This window comes from Camelina sativa, chromosome 11 (genome assembly GCF_030686135.1).
Source record: "Camelina sativa cultivar CO46 ecotype springtype chromosome 11, ASM3068613v1".
NCBI lineage: Eukaryota > Viridiplantae > Streptophyta > Magnoliopsida > Brassicales > Brassicaceae > Camelina > Camelina sativa.
The window spans coordinates 42,128,823-42,147,735 of NC_141890.1; the positions used below are offsets into that span (position 1 = coordinate 42,128,823).

Below are 18,913 nucleotides of genomic sequence, written 5' to 3' on the forward strand. Positions count from 1 at the left end.
ATATGATATGATATGGGGACCAAACCAATAAGTGAGGGTAATAATATAATAGCCGGCTTCATCATTGGAACTCCCATGTGACTCTCCTCATCTCATGTTTTAAGTTTACTTTATTATAATCTCTTTGATAACGAGAGTTGCTTTAAATCATGCCAAGAAAATGTAATCGTTAATACTCTATCCGTTTCAAAATATAAAATGTTTTAGAGAAGTTTTTTGTTTCATAATATAAGATGTTTTCAAGTTTCTATACAACTTTTAGATTAGTTTCGTATTTTATATTATGCAGTATTGTTTATAATTGGTTGAACTTGTTAAAAGTAAAAACTTTTTAATCTATATGTTTTAGTTAAAACATCTTATATTTTAAAACGGAGGGAATATGATTCTTGTTTCTGCTGCTCCTAAACTATTCACTTATTATTACTATTACTGTTTTTACAGTTGGATAAATTGTTTTCTTTAGTTTAGTATAAAGTATAAACTAAAATAAAGATATAAAATAAAAAGGAGAGAAAGCTTGGGAACAATTAAGAAAAGGCACATGCACGTGCACACCATAGTAACTGGCGAGTTGTGTGTGTGAATCTGTGATGGCTTTTTGAGCAAACGCTCGTGCGTGCGTACGACTGCCACTCCTTACCTTTCTTTTATTACCTTTTCCACTTTTGTTTCTTTCTTCCTTTTTCAACTCTACTTGGAAAACTAATTTACTACTATTTCTTTTCTTTTTTTTTTTTACCTTTTAGAGGATATGAATGATATGATTATGAACCTTATTGAAGAAAGAAAGACACCAATCAAAACTTTAAAACTCAACTTTTATCTTTCTCATCTTGCTAAATCAAAACACCAAATCAAGACATGAATCATATTTTGGTTGTGTTATCTTTCATAAAATTCTACTTGTTTAGTTGTGCATCTTTTAATGTTTCTCCAGACCAATTTGTGTTATGCATCTTTATAAAATATTCAGCCTTCTTGGTTGTGTATCAGTATCTAATTATAATTTCTGTAAAAAATAGTTTTTGTTAAGATAGATAGAATACCCCCATGATTCGACATTTCACAAATAACTATATCCGCAACGCTCACTTGTCATTCGATTCCCTTGAGAATATAAAGAAAAGCGAAAACAGAATCGAAAGAAAACAAGAACGTGACAAAGTTCACACTCAATCTCAGCTCTAAAATCTAAGCTAATCTCAAGAGAAGATGATACTTGCGATCAAGTTTATAAGCATCCTAAGGCCCAAACAACGTAACCCAAATTAAACCTTCTTAACGGCCCATTTCCACTTTCTAAGCAAAAAAAAAAAAAAAGAACATTATCTTCAGATTTTCCAAAGGATAAATTTAGATTTTCTTAAGGTTTTTTTTATCGTTTTTTCTTCGGAGCGTTATTTCATTTTCAAGGCTAATGACCTTTTTTTGATTGGTGAGGAAGTAAGTTTATGGCTTAGGTTCCTCTTCGAAGCTGTTACACAACAAAAAAAAACTATAATACTAATCCTTCGAAGCTGCTGCCTCTATGGCCATGGCCTTTCAGATAATAGCTTCTTCTTCGTCTTATTTATCACCAACGATTACAAAATCTCACCTTTTCTCTTATCATCCTCTGCAATCTTGTTATAAAGCTTCTTGGAAACCTAATCATCTCTCTTCATGGTGTTCTCTACTGGGTTCTTCTAGTTTCTCACCTTACATTGGTTTAAAGCATCTGGGCATCTCACTCTCGACTACTAAATCTTCGAACCCAGGTCTCGATTTCTCTTTTATACTTCAAATTCTTCTGGGTTTTGTAAAAGTTGTTCAATTTTCTGAATTTTTTGTTGTGTGTGTAGAGAAGAAGAGAAGATGTAATAAGAGTATGGTGATTCGTGCGTCCCTGTTTGGTGTTGGAGCACCTGAGGCTTTGGTTATTGGTGTTGTCGCTTTGTTAGTCTTTGGTCCTAAAGGCCTTGCTGAGGTTAGTTAGTGTCTTCTTGTTTTTTTCTTGATGATTGATTCTGGAATCATAGCTTTTTTAGGGTTTAGGCAGCTTATGAATTGTTACTGTTTCGTTTATCTGAGGAGAATTGGAGTGTAGATAAGGCTGTTGCTTAATTCTGTTAGGATCTCTGTGGATTGAAGTCTCAATCTTTATCAAATGTTCTTAATTGGGAGCATGTTCAATTCCACTCCTTTACTGAGCATTTGAGAGTTTGAGTTTTAGAAATGTTAAGAGAAAAGAGCGCTAGATGTTAATGTTTCTTCTCCAGATAGTCTTTTAATAGTCTTTTAACAGTTGCTTAGAGTCTTTTGAAGAAGTGATTACTTGCTATGATCCGTGCAGGTAGCTCGGAATCTTGGAAAAACCCTGCGTACATTTCAGCCAACGATTAGAGAGCTACAGGTTTGTTTTTTTATATCAAGACTTTGAGGAAAACATGAGGTTGGTTTTGTATATGTGCCAACTATTTTTGATTGCTTACAACGTGTCTTTATCTTAGGACGTTTCAAGAGATTTCAAAAGTACCCTTGAGCGTGAAATTGGTCTCGATGACATTTCATCGCCAAACGTGTACAACCAAAACAGAACGAATACTGTTCAACCTCCTCCTCCTCCTCCACCATCAGCTCCCCAAATTGAAGATCCTGTGACTGCAAGTGACTCCAGTGAGTGCCCTTTTAAGTTTACTATGTATATGCTAACAGAATAGGCATTTGATTGAGACACAATCAGAGTAGTTTTGACTCGTGTCTAGACTACGAGCTAGTCTATACCAAAACTGTTGTTGTTTTCCATATAAATAATGTTCTGAAGTAGTGAAGCTAAGCTAAGATGTTTTCCTTGAAATAAGCAGATGATGTTCAATCACCAAAAGCTTACACAACCGAGGACTACCTCAAGATCACTAAAGAGCAACTAAAAGCTAAGTCAACCGCTGAAAGCCAAACAGAGGATCAAACTCAAACTCAAGAACCGCCACAACAACCCGGAAATGTACAAACACCAACTGGTGAAAGCCAGCCCAATGGTTAGCCTTTCCTCCGTCGGACTTAATCCATGAGATGAATGATCAGCAAATTAAGAACTCTTTTCATAATCTTCCAAATTGTCTAAAACCGGGTTGTTGCAGGTACAGCGAGAGAAACAACAGCTGCATCTCCTCCAAGGCAAGATTGAAAGCATCAAAATTTGACTTGTAGTGTTAAAAGCATAAGCCTCTCTCTCTCTATATATATATTGGGAAGCTTCGGAGGGAATTTTTTTGATCTGCCAAAAGAGAAGAAGCTATTAGCTCTCTTGACATTCTCACAAAGCTTGTATGTACGCATCTTGATGGATTGAAAATTATCAGAATCTGTATCAGTTGTGTATTTATGTGCCCATTAGTTTTTCTTCATAACGATAATTGAGTTTATTAGGTGAACTGTAATGAATTTGAATAAATTATTGGCTCCTTGTAAAGTTCACACAGAAAATGAAAATGAAGTTCAATGATTTATTGGCTCTTCCATATAGATTAATTGACTATCAATGAAAATGAAGTTCAATGATTTATTGGCTCTCAAAATACAACAGTTGATCTGTCATGGACTGCAAAATCTTTCACACTTGAAGAAGACTCAACTCTCTGTGTAGCTTTCTTGGCCTATCCATTATAAAATAAACGAAGAAAACATTAATGATCATAATCACAGCCACATGTATAATAATTTTTGAATTTTATAACAAAGCTGATTTACCTCTTCATCCCAATTGGTAAAAATGGTGACGAGGGCAAGACCAAAAACTTGAACAACGAGGGCACATATGATTCCAAGCCAAAGCCCCTTCAAAAATTGATATGTTTATGTTTAACGTTATCATTATAATCAGTTAAATTGAAAAAAAAAAGCTGATTTATTAAGGTTAGTTTCAATTACCCGACCACCAACATGGAAGTGAAAAGCAAGTAACAAGCCTGAAGGAACTCCAACAAGATAATATGATCCAAGATTAATGAATGCTCCTATCTTCTGCCATCCACATCCTCTAGCAACCCCTGTTTAATTAACCGGAAAAATCAAACAAATATAACCAGACTTAACCAAGTTACTCATGATTAGGGTGTTTCTAAAAGCCTTTACTTGTAAGGAAAGCAAGAATTAAAAACCTGAGAGAACGCATTGAAGACTGTCTAGAAAGTTGCCTAATGCGAGAATGGGCATCATCGAGGCTACGTAGGTGACTACTTCTGTTTCACTACTATAAGCCAACCCCCAGATATTCCTTATGAGTATCAAAATTGATCCGATCACTATACTTTCTGCGATTGCAATCCATATGACCACACGCACCGCAAGTTTAGCCACTCTCGGATTACCGGCTCCTAACTCATTCGAGATCCTCGTGCTGCACCAATTTTAAGGGATAGTCAATGGTCTATATAATGAGTTTGATGTAACGCTACATGAAATGGTTTCTGTAATTTTACCTTGCAGCACCACTGAGACCAAATGGGATCATCCACATTGTTCCTGATGTATTAAGGCTGCAAATATTTTATGACCAAAGTCAATTTTGACACTCAAGAACTAGGAATTATACACAGTAATTCATATGAATCATTCTTACCAGATTGAGAGAACTGAAGTTTCTAGAACTGGGTTGGGAAGAAGTCCTGATAAGAGAACTAAAAGTTCAAAGGACCACATCTCTAAACTGGGTACACAAACAAAACAACAATACTTCAAAATATCAAGATAGCTTAGTTAAGTGTGCTGCAAGTAATTGATTCATTAATTCATATATGTATTACCAGACCATAAGTGCAGAAGGAACAGCTAGTCTCAGAAAAGGGATAATATCGCGTAGAGCCTCCTTAGAGAAACCGGTCCAAGTCAGTGAGCAAGAAGGCGAGAACTTGACGTAACAGAACAAGAGAATGACATTAAGCCAATACGAAATGGAGTTAGCTAGAGCAGCTCCTTGAAACCCTAAACCAGTTTTAAAAACCAAGACCCAACAAAGAAGGACATGAAGAGAAGTGGTGACTCCAGAGCAGAAAACCACAGGAAACACATTGTTTTGTGCCTGCAAGAACCTGTTAAAGCATTGAAGGAGACCGTAGGCGAAGATGCTCGGGATCATGAATTTCGCGTACGAGCCAGCAAGTGTAGCGATGGCTTTGTTTTGTCCAAAGAAGACAAGAAAGTGCTCTGTGTTTGCCCAGATGATGGAGAGAGGAATAGAAGCTAGTGTAAGAACAAACATTGCTCTTTGCATTTGTATCCCTAACATTCCGTACTTCTTTGCTCCGAACGATTGGCCACAAAGTGTATCTAACGCACTAGCTGTTCCCATCTGGTCATGAGGAATATGGAAAAGGAAAAAAGTGAATCAGTGTAGGTTTCTTGCTTCAAACGTCCAACGCAATTTGTAAACAATATTAAATCTGCGTTGACATCATCAGTAACTGTTTCAATGTTTGACAAAGTGGGTTTCAAGTTCAAGTAGGAAAATATAAGCAATAATTCACTTCTTTATTTTTTTTTTATTTTGGCGTTTTTCACTTTGGTCCATCCATATAATGACAAAGTTTGTTTGAATATATTTCTTGTCGTTAAATCTGTATGAGTGGCAGAGAAGTTGCTTACGCAACTTCAACTAGGATCAAACAAGGTGGCCTGTGATAAGTCCATCATACGATGAATAAAATAATATCCTTACTATAAAATTACTATTCTTACTCTTCTTCTTCGGGTTAAAGAGATATTTATATGTTTAAAGGTTTCAAACTATATAGAAGAAAAATATCTCTGGGTGCATATATAGAATGAAAACAAAAAGGAAAATACAATTTCACTCATTAACCAATTTAAGTTTCAAATTCAGACCTTTTTAATGTAAATTTAGAAGAAAATTATTATGTGTGAATTTGTAAGATATGCATTAAAAACCAAAAAAAAAAAAAAAAAAGAGTGAGGAAAACTGACGAGGAAGCTGAAACCGGTGACGGAGGCGAAAGAGGTGGCGATGGAGGCGGCGGAGAGAGGAAGAGAGTCAAGATGGCCGACGAACATGACGGAGATAACTTGGAGACAAAACTGAAGAAGACTCACGGCGATGAGTGGACCGGAAAGCCATAGCTGTTTCTTCACTTCTTCTTTTACACTATTCTTCTCTCCGATCAAAGGCCATGACAATTCATCTTCTCCTCTTTCTCTATCTTCCCTCATATTTTTTTGTTTGTTGAGAAAGAGCAAAGATATGGACAAGTAACGATTTCCCTGTCTTTAAGGGCTTTGTGTTAGGTCCTGTCTCTTTCCCCTCTCTTTCTCTGTCCCTATTGATGTATGATGTGTGGTGTGTGGCGATCGAGTAGTATTTTTTCATTTGTCAACTTTATAAATAGAATTTATACATGAGTGACTTATGCAGGTATCTACGTGGCTAAGAGCATGTCTAGTGGTAAACCTTAATGGGTTGCTCAATGAATTTCTGGACCAAAAATAAATCAAAAAAAAAAAAAAAGTCCAAAATGTTGAGAATCGTTGCTCAACTGAGCATGGTGGAAGAAACATAGTGGTCGCATAGACGCGCGTACCAGAGAGCACGTACAAGAACAGTTGTGACTTGCAAATAATTACTAAAAGAAATAATCATAAAAAGAATAGCTTGATTAAATGTGTGTATAATACTCTAATTGATATAGATTTTGTAGCAAATGGGAAGAGAATATATTCTTCATTTAAACAGAAGCTCAGACGAAGTTGAAACTCTAGCCATATATATTAACTCCTCTTTTGTCTCTTCAAGATTGGAGGTTGATATCAAGGCGACTGTCACTTTCTTTAAACACTTTGAGATAGCAAGTATGTATCTCATGAGCTGTTTCTCTTCTTTGCTTGCTTTGTATCCCTCCCACGCAAACTCCTCTAAATGAGACGACAAGCATCTGGGGGCTAAACTTGGTTGGTTCCATGACAATGGTAGATTCCCGGGTTGATATCCATTCTTATCTTGGATGCAAGTAAGTACATACAAATTTTTAAGAGCGTATGAATCAAAGAATCAATCTACAACAACAACAAGTATATATAGTGTGTTGTTACTTACAAGGATATATAGACATCGTAGTTGAGGAGAGTTGTTGAGGATTATTGAAAGTTGATCCAACCAAAGATGGCCAATTGTATATAGCTTCCAGAATTTCTTTCTTATCATGCCAAAGTTATCGTGGTACAATTTTGAGCATACTTTATAGGGCCTCACTTCCATCTGTCATATGTCTCCTTAATTCGTTTCCTAATTTTATTTTTTTCTATTTCTTTCTTGTCGGGTGTTTACTCTCCTTTCTTTCGTAACTTTTCCTTTTTGTTCAAGAACATTAGGATTGCTTAAGAATAAATAAATATTTGTTTCCTGGAGAAACGCCTTGTTCAATTCTTTCGTAACTTTTCCTTACTTTTTATAAAATCAACGACGGCAACACAATCTCTCTTGTTTATGACCGATGTAGGGATCTAACTTTTGGTCTGAATGCCGGGGAAGTCGTCATCATCTTTGGTAACTGATGACATGTCCTCCGTGACAAATCAGGGAGAGAAACATGGCTCTGTGATCCACGAATCCGAAGATTTAAATTTGATAACGGTAATACTAGATTTTATGTTATATTTAGTGAATTTGTAATTGCTGTTGATTCACAAATCGGAAGAATTAATGTTTTTCTTTTATGTAGGCTACCTCAGGTGAGACACCATATCTATGGGCAAGTAGGTTCGAAGATCTGAACCTATCACCTGAACTGATGAAAGGTTTATATGTCGAGATGAAATTCACAAAGCCGAGGAATGTCCAAGCAAAGAGTTTGCCCATGATAATGACGCCGCCTCACAAGCATCTTATTGCTCAAGCGCACAACGGATCTGGCAAAACTACTTGTTTCGTGCTCGGTATGCTCAGTCGGGTTGACCCAACACTCCCTGAGCCTCAAGCACTCTGCATTTGTCCCACTAGTGAATTGGCAAACCAGAATTTGGAGGTTCTTGAAAAGATGGGCAAGTATACTGGGATTACTGCTGAACTGGCCGTACCCGAGGCAGCCAGAGGCGTACCGATCACAAAACGAGCACCTGTATTCGCACATGTCGTGATTGGAACTCCTGGAACGATCAAAAAGGTGGATAAATTTCAAGAAACTAGGTGTTACCAATATAAAGATTCTAGTTTTTGATGAGCCCGACCTAATTCTTGCTATGGTAATATAATAATAAATGCTTTTTAGTTAGTTTTTCCTTGGTTTCTTTCAACTTTCTCTGTAAAATTGTAACCATCATTATTAATTCCTACGTTGCAGGATGGGTTTAGGGATGATTCCTTTAAGGTCATGAAAGACATTAAGAAAGTAAATCCATATTTCCAGGTCTGTTTTTTAAAACTTAGCTCATGATAGATTTAAGTCCTCTCGATGCTCAACTTGACCTTTTTCTTTCTTTTACAGGTTCTTATTTTTCTCAGCAATTTTAAACGAAGTCGTTAAAGAATTTGCTGCAAGTGTAGTCAAGGACCCCGACCAAGTGTTTGTACAACAAAGAAGAAGGGATATTGGAGTCGTCATCAACGATCTGCCAGACGAAGTTACATGCCACATTCTGTCATTTCTTCCCACAAAAACAGCTGCTTCCACATCAGTTCTCTCGAGAAGATGGCGTTATCTACTTGCTACTGTTCCTAACCTTGATTTTGATGACTCGATCTATCTGCATCCTCAGAAGCTGACTCCTTGGTGTCGTGCTGTTGGAATGTGTGTGATATATGTTAATGATAAATGGCACATGCGGTCGACAAGTTTTGTGGACTTTGTAGACAAAGTACTGGCTTTGCATCACGGCTTCACTCTAGAGAAATTCTCTTTGAAGACTATATATATCTATGATCCCGTTGATCCAGAACGTGTCGTTCCTTGGATTAACAAAGCGTTGGCACTTAATGTATCGGATCTCCATCTAGTCATGAATTGGGGTCAGCGTGTGCATTTTCTGCTACCTTCAAATATCTTCTCGAGCAAGACATTGGTTAGGCTGATCATAAATAGTGTTGGAGAAGACTCTACTATTGATGTTGACGATTTTCATCTGCCAAAGCTTAAGACTCTCCATCTCAAGTCAGTTTCGTTTGGCAAGGAGAATACTGGGTTTAGCAAGCTTGTTGCGGGTTGTAAGGTGCTTGAAGAACTAACTCTGGAGGGTATACGCTCGGATATGTGGGAGTCTTTCTCCGTCTCTCATACAACTCTCAAGACACTAAAGTTTGGTTCTGAGCAGCACAAGGAGGCCTTCCACAGTCCAAGCAGTGTTGTTTCGTTTGATACTCCAAATCTGGTCTACTTGGAATGTACTCAAGTTCTCGCTCGCAAGTACCTGAGAGTGAATTTTGATTCACTTGTTGAAGCCAAAATCGATTTTCGCCTTACAAGCGAGCAGGAAAGAAAGGCAATGTCTATAGCCGACGCAGAATTAGAGGCCTACGGTAATGAAGAAAACTATTTGTTTGGTGATGCTACAAAATTTATCAAGGGAATTTGCAATGTTCAGCGCCTCTTCTTATCTCGCTCAACTCTCGAGGTTTATTATATTCCAGTCGCAACTTTCTCCTACTCTTTTTTTTTATTTTATTTTATGCCACTTGGGTTGAGTAGTAGTGATGATGATATATAATGGTATGTTTCAGGTACTCACGTTCTGCTGCAAAGCAATACCGATATTCAGCAACCTGACTCATTTGACTATCAAGAGTATGCAGATTTTTGAATGGGAATCATTAGCAGTTCTACTCAAGCGTTGTCCAAATGTGGAAACTCTCCTTTTCAAAGTATGAAACAAAACCCTTTAAGAGCATTATATTATGTAACAAACACATAAAGTGAATGCAACAAAACTCTAAATTCTTTTTTTTACGTTTTAGGGACTCCTCCATCAATGCAGAGACGATGTGTATTTGTGCAAGTCAGAGGATCTTACTTTCTTGTCAACAAGTCATGTGGAAGTGGTGAAGATATTTATAGATGATGGAAAAACAGAGAAGCACATAGAGCAAGTGAAGCACTTATTGGGGACAATGACAAATCTTGAACAACTGGTTTTATACTATGACTCATCATCATTTGACGAAGATTTGATTCAAGTGTCAACCCAACTCCAAATGCGAGCTAGCTTAGTTTCACCAAAGTGCAATGTCCAACTCATCCCTAATCTCCTAAACGCTATCACCGAGAATGTGTGGTCTCTTCCTTCAGGGAACACTAGGGTTGATAGTTTGTTGTTTTTATTGAATAATTTTTTTTATTCTATTAAAGAAATAATGTAAGAACTAAGAAGATTGAGGGGTCTGATTATACATTTCTAACTTATTCTTTATCAAAAAGGAAAAAAAAAAATCTATCCACGATAAAAAACGCCAAGCAGAGAAGAAAAACATTAAGAAAAAAAAACTAAACCAAATTTCATGGCCCTAAGTCCATAACAATTATTTTGTATACTTAGGGGTTGTATTGAACTTGATATTTTAGGAAATTTGTTGAAATTTTAATATTTTAAAATTCTGATAGATTTGAGTGTAAATTTAGGAGATTTGGTTATTGAATTTGAGATTTTATGATTTGGTGAAATTTGAAATTTGGTGAGATTTTGGTTATTGAATTTTTATGTGATTTTAGGATATTTATATAGTTAAAAAAAGAAAAAAGGATCCTAAGCAAAATCACATTTGTTGACAAAGACAAGAAAGTTGCACCTCATATAATGATCGTGAAACCCGTAAGTACCAGAAGAGTACTGAGTTGCTGATCACGAAGCTCCCTTTCCAGAGGCTTGTTCGTGAGATTGCCCAGGATTTCAAGACTGAACTGCATTTCCAGAGCCATGTTGTGATGCACTTCAGGAGGCTGCAGAAGCATACCTTGTTGGTCTCTTTGAGGACACTAACCTCTGCCCCATTCATGCCAAGCGTGTCACCACGATGCCAAAAGACATGCCAAACGTGCTCAAGTGTGATGGGGAAGTTGGTCGGATTATGTGAATGTGGTTTTCTAAATAGATAGTTGAAATTAGATAATGGCCATAAAAGCTTTCGGTTGTAGGAGACTTGAATATAATGGTGGTTGGCTATTTTCTCTTTCTCTATATCTTGCCTACTCGTTCTTAATTATGATTTGCGTGTGTTCTTACTTAGCCTACGTTTTGTGGTGTGTGTATTGCTTTCTTCTTTGGCAATATTGAACTGAACACTTTGTTGTTGAATTTCATCTCTGAGACATATTGATATGTTAAAGTTTGAGAAAAAAAACAAAAAATGGCTGACCTATTTTCGTTGTTTTGCAACTCCGTTCTTCTAAAAATCCGATAATATTTTTACAAACCCAATCAAAATCTAAAAGAATGAATCAAGGGAGAACAAAACCGGGATACACAAAAACCTAGGAACAAAACTAATTGCAGAACTTCTGGGATAAGAAACCCATGAGATGTAGAAGAGCGATGCACAGACTAAACCCAGATGTGGACATTCTTTTTCGGAGAAAAGAACGATTCTTTCAACCAATTTAAGCTTCCCAATTTGAGCACTTAAAGGTATTGACGGAAGCTCCGCTGCGTAGGTGGCCGAGACAACATCTTTAGTTGCAGTTATTCAATGATCAACTTGATGGGCTGAAACAGAATCTTGAGATATGTATTTGAGAGTAAAGAGAGAGAGAGAGAAAGTGAGAAAGAGAGATATATAGTCAGGCCCGGCTCACTTATTTTTGGGACCTTGTGCTCAATTTTTTTTCCAGAAAACTAGGGCTATATTTGCAACATTTCAAATTTTAGGACCCTAAATTATAAAATATCAAAAATATAGGCCCTAAACCTTAAAGAAAAAAGTCACAAAAATATGGAGACATGGTGCTTTTGCACCGTCTGCACTGCCTCTAAGCCGGGCCTGTATATAGTGAGAGAAGACAAGTTGCAGAGATGGAGGAGGTTTCCGAGAACACTTTTAATTAAAAAAATCCTTCAAAGTTTCACTTCTGATTTGTAAGTCATATTTTTTAAATTAAAAAGGTGAAAATATACTAGTTTGACATAAAATTGGCAATTAATTTCCAGATTAACACTCTGTCCTATCCAATAACTAGAATGACAAAATTTTTACGTAAAAATACTAAAAGCCCAGATTTTTCTTTTACTTAGCAAATTTTTTTTCTTTTTTTTTTGAAAAACGAAAAAACCCAAAATATTATAGTATTAATTATTTTGATTTAAAAATATGATTAATAAAAAATAGAAAATGATTAAAAAAATATTATGTTTTATATATATATAATTTATAAAAATAAAATATGATTTAAAATATAATGTATAAAAATAATATTCAAAAATGTTTATAAAAATATTATGTATAAAGATATGATTTAAAAATATGAAGTTTAAGATTATATAGTTTAAATAAGTTTTATCAAAATATAATGTATGAAATTGTAACTAAAAATAATGTATATAAAAAATATTAAAATAATATTTATGAAGATAATATAATATATAAAAATATGATTTTAAAATATGATGTTAATTTTTTTAATATGATTTAGGAAAATTAAAATGTATAAAATATACTTTAAATATATGAGTTTAAAAATATGATCCATAATATGATTTATAAAAAATATAATTAATAAAAATATGACTGAGAAAAATATAACTTAAAACAAATATGTTGTCACTATATTTACATTTTACATCTAATAAATCTGTTAATCAAACACCAGATTTATGGAAGCAACCAAAAAAATTGTCATAACAATAACAAATCTGCCATAACATATGGTATTCACATAGGTCACTTTAGCAATTTTTTAAAAACGTTATCAATCTATTATCAAACGACAGATTTTTGGTTAAATTAAAAATATGTCGTAACTTAAAACAAATCTGTTATCACTAGAGGTCAACCTAGTAATTATTTTTCTATAAAAAAATCTGTCATTTTTACGACAGATTTTTAATCAAGAAAATAAATCTGAAATAACTGTGGAAAATAATTTTGCGAAACATTATATCAAATCTGTTATATATTGTGAAAGTCTGTAATGTCTTTATAAATAAGTCTGTCGTAAAAAATAAATATGTCATCAATTATAAATTTGTCATAACTGTAGTTAAAAAATCTGTCCTTCAAAATAAGTCGGTAATAAAAAATCTGTCATACAAAAATAAATCAGTTGTGCAAAAACAAATCTGTCATACACAAATAAATCTGTCACAACTAGTGCTGCAGACTTTTGAAAATATTTTGATTTTCTTTTGAAAATATTTTGATTTTCTTTAGAAAATTTCTGGAAGGGTCTTTATTTTTTTTCCTAACAAAGCAAAAAATGTATTTTAGGCAAAAAAAATAATTCATCTAACCCTCACAATTTATGGGTTACTTTCGTAATTAACCTCTTGATTTGGGTCAATCTAGTTTTTCTCCCTTTAAAAAGTTAGAAAAATTTCATAGAATCCCATTCTTTTAGTTTAAAAAAAAAAGAGTTGTGATATTTTGAATAACATTAGATATGAAATGAGATTTGTAAATTATTAATTGAATAACAAGAGATTGTAAATAATTTTAAATGATTTTGTATAATATCACATTCAATAACATAGAATTTCAGATAATTTTTTAAAATCACCAATTGAATAATAATGAATTTTATAAATACCCCAAAATCTTCAAAAATATCAAGTTCAATACATCCCCTTAGAAAAAATGAAAAGAAAAACTGAACCAAATTTCAATGATAGATGTTTACAAATGTTTGAGCTATTGATAAAGTCCGAGTCCATAACAATTATTTTGTAAACCTTAGAACTACTTTGTTTGTTCATCTTTCCAGGAATGTAGATAAACAAAAACTGTAAATAATTCTTTTTATTATATAACAAATTGTAAATAGTTCTTTTTTTATAACATCTTTTTTTTTTTAAAATTTGTAATCCTCTCTTCTCAATTCTTTATTTCTTGGTTACTCATCTAAATTATAGTTACAACTAGTAACTAACCCGCGGAAAACCGCGGGCTGAACTTCTTTTTATGAAAATTTATAATAATTTATTTTGTTATTATCTTATTTATTAATTTTTAAAATCTAAGCTGTCAAACGGAATTGATATAGATTTTATTTGATTAGATTTTTGATAAAATTTTAATCCGTGCTGGTAAAAAATGTTGATAAAATTTGTAGTTGTAGATTTTATTCGATTATATTTCTAAAATCTTAGCTGTTAATTTTTTTTAATAATGTTTAGATTCAAATAGATTTTATTTACTTTTGTAAATTTTTGTTGTTAATTAATTAATTAAGTTTTTATAATGGCAAGTGAATGTAATTTTTTACATATTTTAAAGTTAGTTTCATATTTCTACTTCCTAATTAATATAGTAGTATTCTTAGGTAAATATTTAAATCTTTGTTCATATTCATAGATTTAATCGTCAACTCATATTAATTATGATTATATTCAGTTGAAAGATGCCTCTGAATTATATCCATCTTTCACGTCTAAATTCTATGATAGTGTATATAAGCATTTGTGTGTTTAGATTTATTTAGCTTCAATTTTTACATTATAGTTTTTTAAATACAAAATCTTACTGAAAGTAAATTATACTATTGATGGTGGGCAGGGAGATCGAATTCAGTCACCTGTGAAACAATAATTAGTTCAAAAATTCCAAAAAAATTTGTTGGAAGGAATTGGTGTTTTGATATCATGAATTTCGAAGTATGTGATAACTATGGTGACTAGAAGGAACCATACATCCTTACAATGTATTCTACATGTTCGAAGACGTTTGATCAGATCCCAAGTATTGAAGTATCTCGAATTGGTATGTTTTCTTAACTGCAATTATTCATAAATATATTCACGATCGTAAATAAATGAGTAATATGCATAAATTTCTTTTGTTAATTCAGATATTATTGTTAATAAAGATACATGTTCTGCTGTACGTGTCATTGAAGAAGACCAAATTTTCACTTTGTAGAATACACATGAATATGTAAAATTTTGGATTCTACAAAGTGAAAATTATGAATACACATGATCAAAGCAAATTATGCTATATATGTGTGGTCATGTATTTTAACACATGTGAAATTATGAATATAAGTTGACGATTAAATCCTCATGTTCCTTCTGCAATGCACCACTAGAAACAAGAAATCATCTCTTCTTCTAGTGTCCCTTCTCGCAACAGATTTGGAGTAAGCTAACTAATGGATTTCTTGGAACCTACTCAACATTGTACTGGGAACACTTAAGACGCTCATTTTAGGTTCTACACTTGATAAGATCCCTCTGTTGTTTCTGTGATACACCCTTCAGGCAACAGTACATTCACTATGGCAAGAGCGAAACAACCGCAGGCATGGTGAAGACCCAATCTCTGCACTTCGACTTGGGAAACGGATTGACAAGACCATTCGGAATAAGCTCCTCCTCCTTCCGAATTCAGGCCATCATCTCTATGAAGACATCCTTACATTCTGGTTCTCAACCAGAACATAATGTTGTCGTCTATGTATTAAAGTTTATAGGATCAAACATGTTACATTTGTTGTAAAGAAAAAGTTTTTTTTAATGAATAAAAGTTTACATTCATTAAAAAAAATAACTAGGTCAAATACTAGTTTGTTTCTAATGATCAAAATATGAAATACATAACATTTTCTTAGATTTTTATTTAGTTAAATCTTTAATCAGTTCAACTTAGAAAAATATAACTTATCTAGATACAATCACATATATACACATATCTCTGATAACAGTTTTTTTATTTTTAACTTTTTTGTCCATTTGAGATGGAAAGTTATCATTAGAAATAATAATGAAATTATATATTTAGTATGTTTGTTAATGTAAAGCCTCCCCTACTTGTTAAAAGGAAAGTACATTTGCTAATGTAACATTCTATTATTAAGATTTACATAATAAACCCTTACCATTTTAATAAATACTACATCTTAAAGTTATTATTTGTAATATTATAAATATATATACATCATTTCCTTATAAATGGGTACACATCTTAACAAATCTTTAAATAAATCATTTTCTTATACATAATCATCTAAACAAATCTCTTACGTTTTCCAACAAATTTAACAAGGTAGAAAATATACAAAATAATATAAAAATCTGGATTTATCCACCGAATTAACAAGATAATAATCAATTATACCAAATAGACATACATAAACATATTACATGACATATAATAAAAAAAAAATTTAAAAAAATAAGAATATTAATTTGTGCTTTAGCACGGTCCTATTATACTGTAAATTAAGAATTTGATAAAGAGATTTGCTCCATATATATAATTTATCACTGAATATTTAGTGTGTTTGTTAATGTAAAGCATGTTAGATAAGGATTTTTATAAAACTAGCACCTTAGCTTCTCTTGTACAAACAGAGCCAGCCCAAGACCTAATCTGATGAAGCATCCGCTTGCGGCCGCAAATTATATAGGTCTATAATCGGCCTTATTTTACAGAAATTTTGTTTAGCCTAGTGGTATAAGCAGTGGCAGTGAGTCTAAGATATCATTAGTTCCTACTTTTTTTTTGGATAAATATGTGAATTTTCATTCAACTTAAAATTTTTAGAAAAATTACAAAAGTCTTGATACATAGCCTCATCCCTTGCCCAAAAAAAAATAAAAACAAGGGAGAAAATATACTGAAGATCTTTGAGTAGGCTCACCTAGTCAAAATTTAACCAGACCAAAAGCTGATCCTTGAACTTTTTTCTCCTCTGTTTTGCCAAAATGGCGTCTCTAATTTGTTTGTCCAGCCCCTTGAACAAGATCTGGACCTCCGTAGCAATGCTGTTGTACGATTGTTTCGTTCCCTCCATATAGCATAGAGAGTTGTTTGGGCGGTGAGACGACGCAAGCATCTTGGCGTTGTGTGATCATTGACATCCAACCAGGCGGTGAAAGCTTCTCAGGTATGAAAGGAGAAAGGTCTGTAACCTAGCCTCCTGGTCACTGCAGACCAGAATTCGTCACTAACTTCACAGCGGAGGAAAAGATGCTCTCTTGTTTCCAGATACAACCCACAAAGGCAGCATTTAGGCTTAGTTTGGAGACCCCACCTAATTAATCTCTCTCTTGTTGGTAATCTATCTTGGTGCATAAGCCACATCATGAAAGCATGTCGAGGAATACCTCCTTTGAACCAAACTTGCTCAGTCCCCGGAGGGGGATCCTGTCTTGGCCGTAAGATTTCCCATGTCTTTTTTGTAGCGAAATCTAAGAGTTCCTCAGTGCCGCATAGCCAGAAGTACCCATCAGAAAAATCGGTGGAAGGAGGAACACTTATTGTTGTGAGAAAAATATGAAGATCTTCAGCCCTTGGTGACCTTGCTGGTCTGATATTCCACCCCGTCAGAGACCAAGCCTGAGCAACTTTTGCATGGATTGAAATGCCTGTTTGGGCAGGACCAGTAGGACCTAGATAGCCAAATAACGGACCAAAAGGGGCCCATGAGTCATACCAGAAACTAAGTCGCTGCCCATTACCCAGTCGCGCCTTCAGGAAACTACCTGCAATGTGCCTGAGATTCAACAGTGCCTTCCAGGTCCATGATGCAGGCTTTTTTGCATCAATGTACCAGAAGCTGACATCTTTTATCTTTGTATTTCGCAACCAGATAGCCCATAAAGAATCTGTTGCTGTAAAAAGTAGCCAGATCAACTTTAAACACAAAGTCTTATTCCACTGAGATAAACTTCGAAGTCCCAGTCCACCTTCTTTCTAAGGTAGAGTAAGCTTACACCATGCGACTTTTGCTGCTCCTTTTTTTACTTGCATCACCACTCCACAGAAAGTTTATACACAAACTTTCGATCTTCTTTATGTAGCCTTTAGGCAAGATGAAAGCAAACATCCAAAAATTAAGGGTTCCATATATCACTGAAGAGATTAATTGAAGTCTACCAGCGTACGACAGAGCTCTGGCAGACCAAGTGGTGAAGCGCATCATGATCTTCTCAATCAGTGGTCTGTATTCGGCAATTTTGAGCTTTCTGTGCATAAGTGGAAGCCCAAGATACCTAATGGGGAGTGATCCAATGTTGAAACCAAGAGAGCTCATCTGAAAGGTTTCAACATGGCTCACACCCGCTAAATAGAGGTCCTGAAGCTTCTGAGAATTGCTGTAGAACCAAAGCGATAGTGTCAAGCGAGGATGCCTTACCATCGAAAAAAACCATGACGTCATCCGCGAAAGCAAGGTGAGAAACCAGCGGTTCAGTGGCATTGGGGTGAGCACCAATATGATTGTTGATGAAGTTTTTCATTAACATCCGAGAGAAATCCTCCATGGCCAGGAAAAAAAAGGTAAGGAGAGATAGAATCCCCTTGTCTCAGTCCTTTGGTCCCCTTGAAGTAACCACATAGCTCCCCATTGATGCATAGTGAGAAGCTTGCAGTGGATATGCACTGATCAATCAGAGCGATGAAGTGCTCCGGAAACTCCATTGCTTTGAGGATATTTAACAGATAATCCCACTGAACCGAATCAAAGACCTTCCTAAGGTCCACTTTAAGCATTTCCCTTGCAGAGATGTTCTTCTGATTATAGCCTTGGACTAACTCAGTAGCAAGCATGACATTTTCCACGAGAAGTCTTTCGGGAACAAACGTAGACTGATTGTTGGAGATTAAATCTGGGACAACCTTTTTAATTTTGTTAGCCAATAGCTTGGAAACAATCTTATACAGGGTGTTGCAGCAAGCAATTGGCCTGAAATCAGCAACTTTCTGAGCATTCGGATTCTTGGGAATCAAGGATAGGATAGTCGCATTCCATTGCTTTAACAGCTTACTAGAGCTGAAAAATTCTAG

General features: G+C 34.5%; 3 protein-coding genes and 1 pseudogene across 4 annotated transcripts; 3 read left to right on the forward strand and 1 right to left on the reverse strand.

Annotated features, from left to right (window-relative positions):
• The first annotated feature begins 1,358 nt into the window (after positions 1–1,358).
• Positions 1,359–3,487, forward strand: LOC104725756 (sec-independent protein translocase protein TATB, chloroplastic). Its single transcript, XM_010444469.3, has 6 exons — positions 1,359–1,760; positions 1,845–1,969; positions 2,336–2,395; positions 2,493–2,658; positions 2,847–3,020; positions 3,123–3,487. Exons 1-6 carry the CDS (start codon positions 1,532–1,534, stop codon positions 3,167–3,169), a joined length of 801 nt encoding a protein of 266 aa, XP_010442771.1. The 5' UTR covers positions 1,359–1,531; the 3' UTR covers positions 3,170–3,487.
• On the reverse strand, positions 3,469–6,369 carry LOC104728821 (protein DETOXIFICATION 16-like). The gene is made up of 8 exons (XM_087473878.1): positions 5,965–6,369; positions 4,788–5,332; positions 4,604–4,690; positions 4,464–4,520; positions 4,143–4,381; positions 3,913–4,031; positions 3,733–3,819; positions 3,469–3,638 (listed from the first exon to the last, which is right to left on the reverse strand). The coding sequence occupies exons 1-8, from the start codon at positions 6,205–6,207 to the stop codon at positions 3,555–3,557; spliced, it is 1,461 nt and encodes a 486-aa protein (XP_087330004.1). The 5' UTR covers positions 6,208–6,369; the 3' UTR covers positions 3,469–3,554.
• A 949-nt stretch (positions 6,370–7,318) lies between these two features.
• On the forward strand, positions 7,319–10,378 carry LOC109127730 (DEAD-box ATP-dependent RNA helicase 38-like; annotated as a pseudogene). The gene is made up of 6 exons (XR_015571781.1): positions 7,319–7,624; positions 7,713–8,232; positions 8,331–8,396; positions 8,475–9,597; positions 9,704–9,844; positions 9,938–10,378. The product of XR_015571781.1 is annotated as a DEAD-box ATP-dependent RNA helicase 38-like (transcript).
• LOC104728822 (putative F-box/LRR-repeat protein At3g59170) lies at positions 8,809–15,567 on the forward strand. Its single transcript, XM_019232086.2, has 5 exons — positions 8,809–9,597; positions 9,704–9,844; positions 9,938–10,279; positions 10,913–11,032; positions 15,385–15,567. Exons 1-5 carry the CDS (start codon positions 8,809–8,811, stop codon positions 15,565–15,567), a joined length of 1,575 nt encoding a protein of 524 aa, XP_019087631.2.
• Positions 15,568–18,913: the final 3,346 nt, after the last annotated feature.

Excerpts from the sequence above, each read along its gene's own strand:
- LOC104728821 (XM_087473878.1), bottom strand. The coding sequence starts at position 6,207 with ATGAGGGAAGATAGAGAAAGAGGAGAAGATGAATTGTCATGGCCTTTG. Across the intron at positions 5,333-5,964 it reads TCACCGGTTTCAGCTTCCTC|ATGGGAACAGCTAGTGCGTT; the intron begins GTCAGTTTTCCT and ends CCTCATGACCAG. Across the intron at positions 4,032-4,142 it reads TCTTCAATGCGTTCTCTCAG|GGGTTGCTAGAGGATGTGGA; the intron begins GTTTTTAATTCT and ends TTAATTAAACAG.
- LOC104728822 (XM_019232086.2), top strand. The coding sequence starts at position 8,809 with ATGCGGTCGACAAGTTTTGTGGACTTTGTAGACAAAGTACTGGCTTTG. Across the intron at positions 10,280-10,912 it reads TTCCTTCAGGGAACACTAGG|GAGGCTGCAGAAGCATACCT; the intron begins GTTGATAGTTTG and ends GATGCACTTCAG. Across the intron at positions 11,033-15,384 it reads TGCTCAAGTGTGATGGGGAA|GCAACAGTACATTCACTATG; the intron begins GTTGGTCGGATT and ends TACACCCTTCAG.
- LOC104725756 (XM_010444469.3), top strand. The coding sequence starts at position 1,532 with ATGGCCATGGCCTTTCAGATAATAGCTTCTTCTTCGTCTTATTTATCA. Across the intron at positions 2,396-2,492 it reads CAACGATTAGAGAGCTACAG|GACGTTTCAAGAGATTTCAA; the intron begins GTTTGTTTTTTT and ends TCTTTATCTTAG. Across the intron at positions 3,021-3,122 it reads TGGTGAAAGCCAGCCCAATG|GTACAGCGAGAGAAACAACA; the intron begins GTTAGCCTTTCC and ends GGGTTGTTGCAG.